The sequence below is a fragment of the Manacus vitellinus genome, unplaced genomic scaffold, assembly GCF_001715985.3.
Source record: "Manacus vitellinus isolate BGI_N305 unplaced genomic scaffold, ASM171598v3 scaffold_31_pilon, whole genome shotgun sequence".
NCBI lineage: Eukaryota > Metazoa > Chordata > Aves > Passeriformes > Pipridae > Manacus > Manacus vitellinus.
The window spans coordinates 1331677-1345455 of record NW_021940379.1 but is presented as its reverse complement, the minus strand read 5'-3'; the positions used below and the strand labels follow the sequence as shown (position 1 = coordinate 1345455).

Here is a 13779-nt window from a genome sequence, read left to right as displayed (position 1 = left end):
CTCCTGCCTTCTCCCACCCACGCGATGCCTCCCTGTGCTCTGCTCCAGACCCAGAGCAGCTTGGCCATCACTCAAGGCAAGTGCACAGGGAAGTCACACAGGGAAGCAGCACCTTGCCTTCCACATGGATGTCACTGAAACAGGAGGTCACTAGGATGGCTCCAGCTCAGGCTTCCCAGTGAGCTTTCACTCCTACACTGCCAACAGGCTCCTGACAGTCCTTCTGTGCAGAGCAGCTTCCCTGCCATCGTGCCCAGGACAGGAGCAGTGCCACACGGCCCTGCTCCTGCTGAAACACCCCCTCAGCTGCCAGGGCTGGCATCCAGGTGGCAATCCATGCCCAGCCACCTCTGAGCAAGCAGCTGGCTTGTCCTCTGGAGTCCTCTGAAGTTCCCAGCAAGGTCTTCAGAGTAGCCCTGCAACGGCAGAGACCTTGGGAACTGCCTGTGTCAGAGCAGAACCACGAGCTGTGACCATGGGGACCTCGCCATGTCCAGCTCTGATGCTGACACGAGGCTGCTCACCATCTCACCATGTTCATGTCTCTCTCACTATCTCTCAGTAACACCAGTAATGCATCTACCTTCAGGAATCTTCCAAGAAGTTGCTTTGCAAGAATGACTGAACCAACAGGCACTGCCTGTTCAACCCCACCAGTCAGGAACTACCCTTGGCACAGAGCTAAGAGGGGGAACAGCTCACCCAACCCAAGCCATCACACTACGAACCACAAACACAACAACCAACATGACTCTGGCCGCTGACACAGTGCTAGAATGAGCCTTGGAGACTCTCCTTTATTTCCAGTCACACTGTGGGAGGGGTGTACGTACCAGCAGCAGGTTTCCAAGCCCAGCCAAACAGCTATCCATCCCTCAGGTCTAAGCAGCCATCACCACAGACCCCCCCAGCCACCACTGAGAGGGGACACTCTGTCAGAGCAGGAAGGGAACAGTTGCTGAGGGGCTACAAAACCTCTTTGGTCCCATCAGCTTAAGAGGCAGTTTCAGGGTCAACAGAGCGTGGGCAAATGGAGCATCAAGAGCAGCAAAACAAGGTCCTGCACCAGGAGGGAGGGAGCAGAAGGACACTCACACCACCACCACCATCACAGGGCCCTGTGAGGCCACAGGGTCCAGGTGTGGGCAGCAGTGGGCTGTACCATCACTGACCAGGCAGGTGTGGAGGGACAAGAACCTCCCAGAGTCACCTACAACATAAAAGCCTCCTGACAGCACCTGGAGGAGGCTTATGAGTTCTGCAGCACTTCTCCAGTCTGAGAACAGGCAGGCTCTGCTAATCAAGGTAAGGCACTACATCATGGCAGGGCTCATTCCTATGGATTATGAGATATAAATAAAGCCCAAGTCTGAGCAGGGCAAGTGCAGGCACAGACAGTGTCTGACTGACATGTCCCAAAGCCAGCACTGCCCGGGGTCTGTGTGGCTCAGAGGAAGACGAGGTTTTACATCAGGCCAAGGCACGTGGAGAGTCTGCAGAGCACCAGGAACTGGCCCAGAGTCCATGTAAACCATGCGCCCCAACACGGCTGTGTTCTGTCTTCAGTCTTTGGTAAGTGCTAATGTCAGTAACACCTGCCCTGGCCCCAGATGAGCTGCAGGACAGGGCAAAAAGTGACCCTTTTGAGGGTCAGGCAGGCTGGAGACCCCACAGAGGCAGGACAGAGCCTCGTGCCTCTGACGGAATAAATGGCTGAGATTTTCCTTATTGGAGATGAACATTCAGCAGGGGCTGAGACACATTGTCTGAGCACATCAGCTCACAGCAGGTTCACCCCGTGCTTCAGCAGCTTCTGCTTGGCCTTGCTGGGCAGGCTGAAGGCACTGTCATGCGGGTTGGGGACACCTGAGTTGCGGAGCGGAGCACCCAGCTGCTGGAAGTAGGTTTCCTGGACGGGATTCCGACAGGCGTACACGGCTGTGGAGGCATTCCTGGCAGGGCAGCAGAGAGGGAAGAGGTCAGATTTACAGATTTGGGCCAGATTCACAGGTGGGCACTGGTGTGTTTACAGCACTGGGCTCCCAGCTACTGAGAGGGACTTTCAAATGTCTCAGCGAGGGAACACGGAGCTAAATGGGCACCAAACCCCTGCAGTGCATTCCCAGAAGACCACAGGGAACCAGACCCTTCTTCTCAAGGGTCCTGGCATCCTAAAAGGGAAAATGGGATATCACAGAACCTTCGAGGCTGAAAAAGACCTCCAAGACCATTGAGCTCAACCTGTGACTGATCCCTACACAGTCAACCAGCCCAGAGCACGGAGTCCCACGTCCAGTTGTTCCTTGGACACCTCCAGGGGTGGGGACTCCACCACCTTCCTGGGTAGCCCCTTCCAATGCCTGATCAGCCTTTCCATGAATAAATTCTTCTAGGACCCACTCAGCAGCACTAACACCTGCGTGTCACCAGCCCAGGACACCATGAGCTGGGATGGAACACTCCTCATGCCCAGCACTCCTCCCTCTCCCACAGGAGCCCATCTCACTGCTGTTGGCCATAACCAAATCCCAGTACAGCACCTCGCAGCAGGAATCACATTCAGTCACAGGTGTGATGAAGCTCAGAAAATAGCCAGATACTGTAACCACAAAAGCTGTGATTATTAACAGCAATTAAGATTAAGAACCCCCACAGAGCAGGAAGGCTGGCATGGAGAAAAGCCAAGGACCCTGGATTCCTCCTCAGTGGAGGAAAGCAGCAACTGCTATGTTTGCTGACACCCTTCTGTGACAACTCTCCATAAAAGAAAGCAGTTTTAGTCATCTTGTTACTCAGGCTGATTCACACATGGAGTTGCTTTTTTTGGGGTAACACGGAATACACCAGCTTAGGCAGTCAATTTAGGATTGGATTTAAGGAGCCAGTCAAGCTCATGCTAAACAAGGAGTTCTCCAGCACTGAAGTGTGTGATTCACATTCCCTTGGCAAGCTGTGCCAGAGCAGTGAAACTGTTTAATTCCCAGAAGCATCTTTATTTCATCATGTTTTGGACAAACAAGCAGGACCAGGCAGGCAGAATCTGTGCACTCACAACACAACCCCCCCAGCTCAGCTGAGGAACGGAGGGTTCGCTTCAGCCGTGGCCTGGGGAAGGGATCTGGGTGTGGGGAAGGGATGTGGATGTTGGGAAGGGCTCTGGCTCTGGGGATGAGCTCTGGATGTCAGGGAGGACTCTGGCCAGGAGGAAGGGCTGTGGCTGTTGGGAAGGGCACCAGATGTCAGGGAGGGCTCTGGCCATGAGGAAGGGCTTTGGATGTCATGGAGAGCTCTGGAAGTCGGGAAGGGCTCTGGCTGTGATAAGACCATCCTGCCTGGTGCATCACAATTGAGTTTGCCACGCACATCACAGTGTGTTTCCAACCCAACAAGCCGTGTAAGAAAACAAAATCTAGGTTGCCAATTCTGGGCGCCTTTGGCTCCCCACCAAGACACAAATTTATTAGGAACAGCTATATTTAACACTGCGTCTTAGAATCTTATGGTGCCAGGAACTGGCAATGTTTGAACATTATATCTTAATCCAACTCATGGCACCACTCAGCTGTGCCCTCAGTCCCGGTGCCACTGTAGCCTCTCAACATCCAGAACACAAAGGAACCCACAATTAAAAGCAAACTTAGGGAATAAGGCGATGTGACTGACCCTTGCCAGGAGGCACCGGTGTGGTTACAACATGTGCCAAAACCCAGCCAGACTTAAAAAGAGGTTCCCCCCTTCTGTGACCACCCAGCCTGGTGTGAGGAGGGGTTGTGAGCACCCCTTACCTGATGATCACCTCTGAGGCCGAGGGAAGCTGGCTGAAGTCAGAGTGGATCAGCGTGGCCGCCCTCAGGAAGTGCCGGTCCAGAGGCCCAGGTGTGTGGGGCAGGTTGGCTGCACAACAGGAGCAAGGGGGGGTATTAAAAGCCCACTCTGTATTGTGTCCCCATTTACTGAACAGAAAAAGGCCTTGGATCTTCCCACAGACCCTGCATAGCAGCAGAACACGCTGGTGACACCTTAAGTCCCAAGGTGACCTCAAGGCTCAGCCAAGCACATGCTGGGGTACCCTTCCCTGCAGGCAACACACATCGAGGGGTCACAAGGTGGCCTGAGGCCTGGAGTACCTAGAAACATTGGGGTTTCTCTCTCTCTTTAAAGCACTTCCAAGCTGGACAGAGCCAGGCCATTGTCTGGGAGGCTGCCAGAGAAAGGGAACAGCAAAACCAACTGGAGCAACACATGCACAGGGCTTTCTGCAGGTCAGTGGTCCACCCACACCCAGGGCAGCAGCCCCCCAACTGCTGTCTGGTCCCAGCTCCTGCTTCTCACAGCCAGAAACAACTGAGAGACCCTCAGGTGTGACTGACAGACCCTCAGATGTACAGTGGGACACAAGGCATCACACCAGGGATGAATGGCTGGGGGCAATGGCTGGGTTTGAAGGGGATGTCGAGTCCTGTGCTCACACCCAGCCCTCAGCAGAACCCCAAGGGACATCATTCTGAGCAAAGCACCAGTGGCAGCTGCTCCAGCTCCCACAGCCTCTGGCTGTCACCCAAACAAAGCCACCAACAAGTCTTCAGCAGATTATAAACTCTCAACAGACAAAGTTCCCTCAACAGGGCCTTTCAGCCAGGCTGCGTGGTAGGAGTTACAGTGAGAAATGCTTCTGAGCTGTCTGAGGTATGAGAAAAGGTTCCCCTAAAACCCATTTTCCTCACTATTCCCTCCTGCTGTTCCAGAAGATGAAGACTCACCTGTGAGGACATTCTGGACACGGTCATAGTGTGTGAAGCTGTAGGTTGTCCTGGCTGAGGTCGAGGAGTCCTTGGGCAGAGTCTCCCTCAGGTGAACCTCGAGGCCATTCAGGGAAGCCAGGCTGCTGTGGTACTGCAGACAGGGGAAAGGCAAGGGTCAGAGCTCCACCTGTGCCTCACCTGGGCTTCCAAGGAGATGCTGGAGGGCGCTCAGGTGACAGAGGGACCAGACCCTTCCATGCTCTGCTGTGCTGCCCAGGCTCCCACATGGAATGGCTGGGAAACTTGGGCACAGGGGAAAGCAGACAAGTCCCACAGCTCCCATGTCAGTGATGGAGCTCAGAACACCCTGGTCTGGTGGAAGGGGACCCCGTGGAAGGGGTCCCTGCCCATGGCAGGGTGGTGGAACTGGATGATCTTTACCAACCCAAACCATTCCTTGATCCCGTGACTCAGGAAAGGGCACTCCAACCTGAAAATAAGCCAATAAACCACCTGATGCTATTAATTCCAGGAAAATGCAGGGTTCCATTAATGTACCATCAACCATTACTCTCCAGGGTTCATTTTCACATGACTTTCAGCCACAACAAGGAATATTCCTTTGCTTCCCAGCCCTTATTACACCAGGCAGTACAAACACACACAACAACGTACACAATCAACGCCAAGCTGTTCTCCTGAGTGGACTTTCAGCTGTTCTCCTGAGTGGATGGCTGTGCTGAGGCTCCCTGGGCACAGGCAGGGCACAGGCAGGGGCCCTCCACCACTCCTGGGAAGATTAACTCCATAATCCTCATCCTGCCTGTGTGCTTTCCTCTGCTGTGGAGAGGATAAAGCCTCTGTTCAGCAGGACAGCACTGCATGGCCTATGCTTGACCCCCTGTTAAAGAACAGATTTTCCCTTCTGTGCAGTGAAATGGAGGGATTAGACCTAAAGAGCAGCAAGAAGGAAGCCCCAGAGCCTCCTGCTCCACAGGGAAAGCCTGCGATGGAACCCGCCCTCCCAGAGGTTCTCAGCTGCACAAGTAGCATATTTTACCCTTCTTTGGTGTCATTTTTGGGCCTCAAAGCATTCAAAAACATTAATTATAATGCAGCTTTTACATCCCCAAGAGCTGAGGGTCATTTTTAATCTACAGATAAACAAAAGGATAGACAAGCTGAGGTTATGTCTCAAATCCACCAGCAGAAGAGCCCAGCTGGACCTCCTCAGACAATGCTCTTCCTCCTGGGATAACTGGACATGCAATGCAGCTCTAAGGGATAACAAACACCTGCATCCACAGGAGGGTGTAGCAGAAGAGCCCAGTCACAGCCAAAATCCAGGCTGTGACAGTGCAGTTTGGGTGAGATCCAAAGCAAGGGTATGTGAGATGGAAGCAGGATGTTTGGGAAAACAGCAATCTGGATGGAATGGAGCTTTGTCGACCCTGAGGCAAGACATAAAAGAAAATGGACTGTGCAATCCCTGTGCAACAGGGACAACCTTCAGCTCTCCAGAGTGACAATTCCCACCTGCCTGTTTCCCTCTTCCCCTCTTTGGAGAAGACATGGCAGAGCAGATTTGTGCAGCTGCCTGTTCCAAATGAGCAGAAAGGGGACCAAGTGCAAAAGGCACCAGCTGCAACTCCTGCCCTCAACTGATTCTGCAGCAATTCCTCCCCAGGCACATGATCCCTCCCATGCTGAGTGGAGGAGATGCTCCCCAGCCTCTGTGTCCCACAGCTTCCAGGGAAAGGAGCAACCTTGAGGCTCTGCATTAGTCTGAGCTTCCCTCCACCTTCCAGTCTAGCTGGGTAAGGAAAATAGGTTGTTCCTATGGCAACTGGCATATCAAACAGGGCTCTGCAGCTTTGACTCAGCTCCTGGGAGGAGGCAGAGGCCAGGCAGCAGCTCTGCAGGCTGATGCTTCCCAGGAAAGGCAGGGGACTGGCACATCTTGCCCCTGCAGCCTCATCAGCTCCATTCACAGGGAAGCCTTGGCACCCAAATCCCACAGCAGAGTAATTTGGGATTGCTCTGATACAGCCCCTGTGCAGTGCCCAAATGGCATCCTTCTCTCCAGCCCTGGGGAGCAGGCTGGGGGCTCCCACAGCCAAAGGAAACACTCCAGGACCTGCTGCCAGACACATCTCTGGTGCTCCCAGAGGGAGAAGCTGTGATGTGCAAAGTGGGGGTTAAACAGAACAAACCTTGCTTCCCAAAAAGCACTAAACTGAGGGGTTTTCCCAGCGAATCCCAAATCCAGCCCAGGCCTTCTGACGGTCACACCCACACACTCTGCTCCGGTGCTGGCACTGACAGACAACAGCAGCACCAGGAGCTGTGTGAGACAAGGCTCTCACCTCCCTGCTCGCTGCCTCACACCCTCCCACACAGCCAGGGCTGTGGTGACGAGCCCTGAGCCAAATGGCTTCGCCTTGTGCAGCACAGAGCAGGTGAGGAAAGGATGGGAAGCGCAATCCAACATTCCCTCTTCAGTTGTAAACCCTGTCCCTCCCACCAGGAGGGCAGCTGAAGGTGGGAGAGATCTTTCCCACTCACCACATCTTCCATGGCACTCCGGTCCCCTCGGAGATGGTCCTCAGCCAGCAGTGACAGCACCAGCCCCTTGATGCAGTGAACATAGAGGCTCATCCGGGCTGGATCGCCCTCTCTGCCCAACTCCACGGCAGTCTGGGCTCCCAGCCGGTCCCCTTGGGGTGCCCAGCTGCCCTCCCCACTCCTGGGACACGGCATGTGCCCTGCTGGGTCACTGAGCAGACCCTCCTGAACCCCTACAGCCGGCAGCCGACTCCCACTCCAGAGCTGTGACTGTCCAGCACTGCCTGGACCACCCAAACCCCACACATGGTCACCAGCAGTGCTGCCGCTCCCTCCGGACACACGGCTTTGGCTCACAGTCTCTTGCTCGTTGTGTTCTCTGGATTTCCTCCTGCTCAGCTCCTGAGCAGGAGAGGGAACAGGAGAGGAGAGGGAACTTTGGTTCTCAGCATCAGAGTGCTCAGTATCGGAGTCCACAAGGGATTTCCCCATGTCCCGACTCTCCTGCTCCCGGGCGTAAGGGTTGGGAAAGGAAAAGCCTTCCAGGTATGGACCCACAGTTTGAGCACATTCAGAAGTCCGGAGTGTGGAAGGGCTTGGGAGATGCTCTGTGTCACTCTCTGATGGGATGTGTGTTTTCCTGCTGAGCTCTGAGCTGTCACTGCCTGGTCCACTCAGGTTTGCAGCTGAGGAGCTCCTTGTGCTGGCTCCCATTCCAGGGAAGCCTGTCAGGGGACTTGCAGGGCTGCCTGACTGCAGAGCATCTTCTGGGGCAGCTGTGCCTGAAGCCTCCTCAGGGGACTCCTGCACAGATATACCATCCAGGGCTTGGTTTTCATGAACTCCTGTTGACTCTGGAACTGCTTGGGAGCACGAAGCACTCTCCTCTGCTCCGGTGCCTGCTGGGGACATGGATGCCCTAGCAGGAGATGACAAAGGGGTTAAACTACTGAGCAGGATCTGTGTGGAGTTATCCTATACCTAATAACCCCACTGCCCCCTGGTACTGATCAATGGCTGCTATAAAGAGCATCTTCCTGGGAAAATGATGGGCTGAGGTCTAACACAGGTGAAAAGCCTGGGAATGTTACATTGCAGGCTCCTGGGAATGTCCCTCCCTTGTCCACAAAACACAAAGGCTCCAAACAGTGCTGTGAGCTGAGACAACAGGTCACAGATGGTCTGGGGAAGCAGTTCTGCTTCAGGCTGCTCACAGCAGGGATATGGACACAGGAATTCCGTCCAGCCCAAGAGGCCTCAGGCAGCTCCAACAGGCAGCAACAGGGGCCGGGTTAGTTCCAGGGAAAACAGTGACAATGACAACAAGGACACAGAGCCACGTGTGAGCTCCTGCTGCAAATCCTCTCTCTGTGTCAGGCTGGTTTCCTACCTGGCCATCCACTCCACTGGGAAGTCCCGGAGCACTGAGACTTCGTCCCCTGTTAGGAACACCGGGATGATTCGGACACCCTGCGGCAATGGAGACTCTGCAAGAGCAGTGGAGGTTTCAGGATTAAATGAACATGCCCCAACATAAAGAAGAGAAGCCAAACTCCATCAGTTTAAAGGCTTCTGCAGGTGGAATAGGTCTGCCATTGTCTTGCATCCCAACTGAGCTGGGCAGCATTTGCCCACCCTCCTCATACACAGTTAAATTTTCCCTCAGTGTTTCTTCCCAACCATCCTGGCAGATCATCTCTAAACTGATGCTGAGAGATGATGACTGGAGGTTTGGACTGCAAGAATCAGCCATCTGTTGTCAGGGCTCCATCAGGGCCAAGTAGGCACATGAGGAACTGGAATGAAGGCAGGCATGTTGGGAATCTGCAGAACTGACAAACCCAAAAGAGCAAACCCTCTGCTTAGCCAAGGGAAGGAGCTGGTTCTGATTACACAACACCCACTGGTACTGCTGACTAGTGCCAGTAACACCCTCTGGGATATACTGGATATACTCCTGCATCCAGCAAGATCTTGGATGTGAATCCCTGAGAACCAGCTCATGCTCCCATGCAGAGAAGGCAGCCTGGAGAGTGCCCATGTGCTGCTGCTGGTGGGCACTTGGCAGCACTGTGCAGCTGGATGCTCACCAGGCTCCCGTGGCTCCTCATCTCCAGGATCCCTCTGCAAGAAAAGTCAAGAATCGGCTCAGTGCCACCAGGACACCCCTGCCACCCTGCTCAGCCTCCCCAAGGTCACAGCAGACCCCACATCACCCCTCCAGCAAATGCTGTGACTGGTTTATAGTGCTGGGCAGGGGTTTGTTCCTTAGAGAGCTCTCAAAGCCAAAGAGACCTTCCCAAGGACCAAAACACACCTGAAAGCCAGGACAGAGCCACAATTTGCCATTACTGCCTTCTCAGGCCACAGAAACTCAGGTCATTACACCAGAAGAGTAGAGGTCTTCCTCATATCTGCATTGTGGTAGCTTTTCTGTCACATAAATAATAACTTTTGACAAGTTTTAATGCAAACAAAAACTGCTCTATTTGTCACTTTCAGACATTCATCGTATTTCCCACTAAATACTTAAATGTGGGTAAAAAGCCAATCAAAACAACCCACAGATGAGAACTCAGGAATTCAGTAACTTAAAGACTGAAAAAAACAAATTCCTGGTGCAGAAGTCTCAAAACCTTATTCAATCATAACTAATAAAAGCTTTGAGCATCAGCATCAACATTTGTCCTTCCCAGTAATGGCACGTGTCAGATCTGTGTGACAAGAGCTCCCACACCACATCCTTGCAGGTATCTGCATGCAGGGAATGTGTTCAGCAACATACCTGGCCTGGAGACTCGCTGCCTTGGAGGAGAACTTTGGCAGTGAGGGAAGGTGGCAGCTGGGTGCTCACAATCCTAAAAGGACAAAACATAGTCATAGAATCACAGAATCATGGAATGGTTTGGGTTGGAAAGGACCTTAAAGATCATTTAGCTCCACCCTCTGCCACAGGCAAAGACACCTTCCACTAGACCAGGTTGCTCCAAGCCTCATCTGACCTGGCCTGGAATAATTCCAGGGATGGGGGAGCCACAGCTTCTCTGGGTAACCTGTGCCAGGGCCTCACCACCCTCACAGGGAAGGATTTCTTCCTAATATTTAATCTAAACCTACTCTCTGTCAGTTTGAAGCCATTTCCCTTGTCCTGTGAGCAGAGAATCCTTCCCTAAAGCTCAGCCACAGGCTCCTGGGGCTCCAGGACAGGCAGAACCAGCAGCAATGCTCATGATGGACACACTGGACTTGTGCTCTGAGCAAAGTCAGTGGTGCTGCAGGAACCCAAAAATACCCTAAAGAAGGAGAGGTTTAACTCCAGTTCAAAGCCCTTTGCAGTGCTGCAGTAAGACTTAGATTTCACAGAACTCTGAGGACATTTGGTGACAAAATATCTCTATCAGACGCAGCAGTGATACAGTGACACACACATATGTGTGGCAGAGGCAGGACAAGGCTCTCAACTCCCTTCTCAAGCCAAATGTCCACCTCCCTGCACATGCTGCCAGCTTTAAGGTGCTGCAGTGACTCATGCCCAGCATCCTGGCCACGGGTATGAGATCACTCCCTGTCAGCCCTGGAAAATGCTCCCACTGTGGCACATTTCCAGTGCTCCTAAAAGGTGTTACTGGAACAGTTTATGCCAAAGAAAAATGGCACTTGAATGCTGCTGCCAAGGAGTTCTCGGAATTCCCCACCTCCTGCCTTTCAAGGCCACCTTAGAGGCTTTCCTTGAAGTCGTTCAGTCATCTTTGGTTGTAAGAAGCTGGAATTCCTCATGGGAAATCCTGGCTCTGTGCATTTTCTGTCAGTACAGTGGTCCTAGTCAGCAGATCAGACAGAACCACGAACACACAGACATGCCTGCACTGATCTGCAGTGGATTTAGGGGCAGGTCAAGCCTTCAGGGAACACCTGGGTACTTACAAGCCTCTGTAGAGGATGCAGCCTGCCAAGACATGGGGACAGCGCTGGCACGTCTGCAAGATGAGAGCTGCCTTCAGCAAGAGCAGGGGATCCACCTGGACAGGGAGAACCACAGGGAGTGAGGCCACAGAATTCTGGGAAATGGTCAGAGCAGCAAATAATGCACACTCCCAGGTAGGGCAGCTCCAGCCAGGCAGTGCAGAGGATTGGCTCTTACCTTGGTTTTGTCCAGATGCCAAAGAGAATTGAAAATCCTGTGGAGGTCACTGGTGTTTTTTTGGATGTGTTCAATGTACCTGTCCCACTGCCTGCCCAGCTCCTCCTGGGAAAATGCCTGTGGACAACAAAACCCCACACACTGTCACTGCACAGGTGTTCCTGCATTGGGGAAGGGTGATGCAATTCATGTGGGACAGAGCCTCTGAGGGACAAATCTTGTCCGGATGAGGGGGAAGATGATACCGAGAGGAAACTGCTTTAGTCTGAACACCTAGGAAATGTTTAGCAGACACCTAGACATCCTTGGAGCAAGGGCAGGACGGGCCTGCACACTTTTCCAGGTCCCAGTTCTTGGATATGTGAGGAAGAAACACAAGAGAACATTCCAGCCCCAGGGCCAGGGGTCTCCCGTTACCGTGTAGGCGCCGCGCACGGGGCCGTTGTAGAAGGTGAAGAGGCTGATGAGCTGCTCCAGAAAGCGCCTGCAGCTCACGTCAGGGAGCTCCACTGCACAGCCCAGAACCTGCAACAGGAGAGCCAGGAATGGGGGATGTTCACTGACAAAACCCAGGCACAGCAGGTGAGAACAACTCTTATCGCTTTCCAAGGAGGACAGACAGCTCTGTCAGGCAACCCCCCCTGGGACTCACGAGTCATATGAAAAGGAAATTCAGAAATACCCACACAAGAGCCCTGGCACAGACAGGATAAATAAATGATATCAGAAATGCAATGCTTCAGACACACTTTCTTCCCACGCTAGATGACCCAGCTTGGTTCTTTAATAGCTAACAACATTTTCCTGAGATGAAGTACTTTAAAACATTCAAATTAAGTTGTTATTTACAGCAATGAAGACACTTCATTCAGCTTTTAAGTTGCTGAGAGAAGCAGAAGCATCAGGCCTCGTGCCTCAAAGCAAGCCATGTGAGCCTGAAGAGCCAGTTAAATGGGGCTGACTGGTCTCAGCCCAGTTCCCAAGGGATGGTTTGGGGGCATTTTTGTCACAGCTCTGCCACACACTGTTCTTTGTATACTAAATGTCTGTGGACACTGACATGGCTCTGCAGCAGGAAATGCTGAGGGTTAGAAGGAAAGAGCAATCAGACCAGCTTGAGATTCTGTTCCCAGTCATTGCCAGTAGCCCACAGATACACACAACGATGTGGAGCTCAACATTTCACAGCCATTGGACAGGAACATCTAAAGAAATCATGTTGGGAGTAGACACACAAATGAGGTACATGAAGCCTAGTGACTTTCAGGACACAGTGACTTAAACTCAAGTTACCTTGCAATGAAATTCGTGCACTGCAAGGTCCCTCCCAGCTCTCCCCAGGCGTGCAGCCCCCACCCTGAAAAATAAACCCTCTTTGTTTGACACAGTCCTGTAGCCTCTGACTGTTCCCATTCTGTGACTGCTCCAGACCTCCTGAACTCACCCACAGATAGTCTCCATCCACCACCACGGCAAATTTGAGCTTCCTGAGGCGGATGAGGCTGGGAGGGACCCCGGAGATTTCGGTCATGCAGCGAACCACCCCTGCCATCTGCCCACACAGCAGCTCCTGCTGCTCTGGGAGGGTCTGCCCAGGGAGACAGGGAGGAGAAGCTTTAGTTTCCCTTTAAAAGAACTTGGAAAAAAATCACTACTGTAATCAGGTATAAATAAAAATTAATTATTAATTCAGTTATACAGAAAGAATTGTAAAGCATTGGAATAGGCTGCCCTGCCCAGATTAATCTGAATCTCCACCTGGGAACCAAACCATTCCTGATCCAGAACTATCAGCCCTGACCCACAATACCCCTTTACAGGTACTGAAATGAGAGCAGACATTACCTGAGAAGGGTAAAAGTAACAGATCCCAGCACTTGTAGGATCTCCTTCCTCCTTCACCTTTGAGCCGTCGTAAAGGAAAAAGTAATTCCACCTAAAAAAGCAAAGCAGTACCAGGAATTATTTTGTATTTGAAAACTGCTGCACTTCTCTGTCTCCTTTCTATTAGTTCAAGAAGAGCAATTAAAGGTTATTACAAATGGAGAGAGACGTTGTTCTTGCACAATCACACTAAGTTTACACCCAAAAGCAGCACCGAGTGTCCCTTACAACTAAATTTGACCTTTTTTGTGGGCTTAAAATAGGTTCTATAACTCAGCAGCTCAGACAGGTGGAAAAGGATATGGACTTGTGAGATATTCTACCTGAGCCCAGGCAGTAATTGTCATTGAGCATTATCCACGTGCATTCTAAACAATTCCTGGGACCTGCTACTATTAATTCAGTTGCTGCCTGCACCCGACAGCTCTCGAGGAGCATGAGACAGAG

The 13779-nt window shown here is 52.3% G+C and overlaps 1 protein-coding gene across 1 annotated transcript; it reads right to left on the bottom strand.

Moving 5' to 3' along the window:
• Positions 1–764: 764 nt before the first annotated feature.
• Positions 765–13380, bottom strand: HPS4 (HPS4 biogenesis of lysosomal organelles complex 3 subunit 2). Its single transcript, XM_018076221.2, has 12 exons — positions 13294–13380; positions 12893–13036; positions 11866–11973; positions 11449–11565; positions 11232–11326; positions 10093–10165; positions 9398–9431; positions 8698–8794; positions 7308–8226; positions 4761–4893; positions 3786–3894; positions 765–1952 (listed from the first exon to the last, which is right to left on the bottom strand). The coding sequence occupies exons 2-12, from the start codon at positions 12998–13000 to the stop codon at positions 1781–1783; spliced, it is 1965 nt and encodes a 654-aa protein (XP_017931710.1). The 5' UTR covers positions 13001–13036; positions 13294–13380; the 3' UTR covers positions 765–1780.
• Positions 13381–13779: the final 399 nt, after the last annotated feature.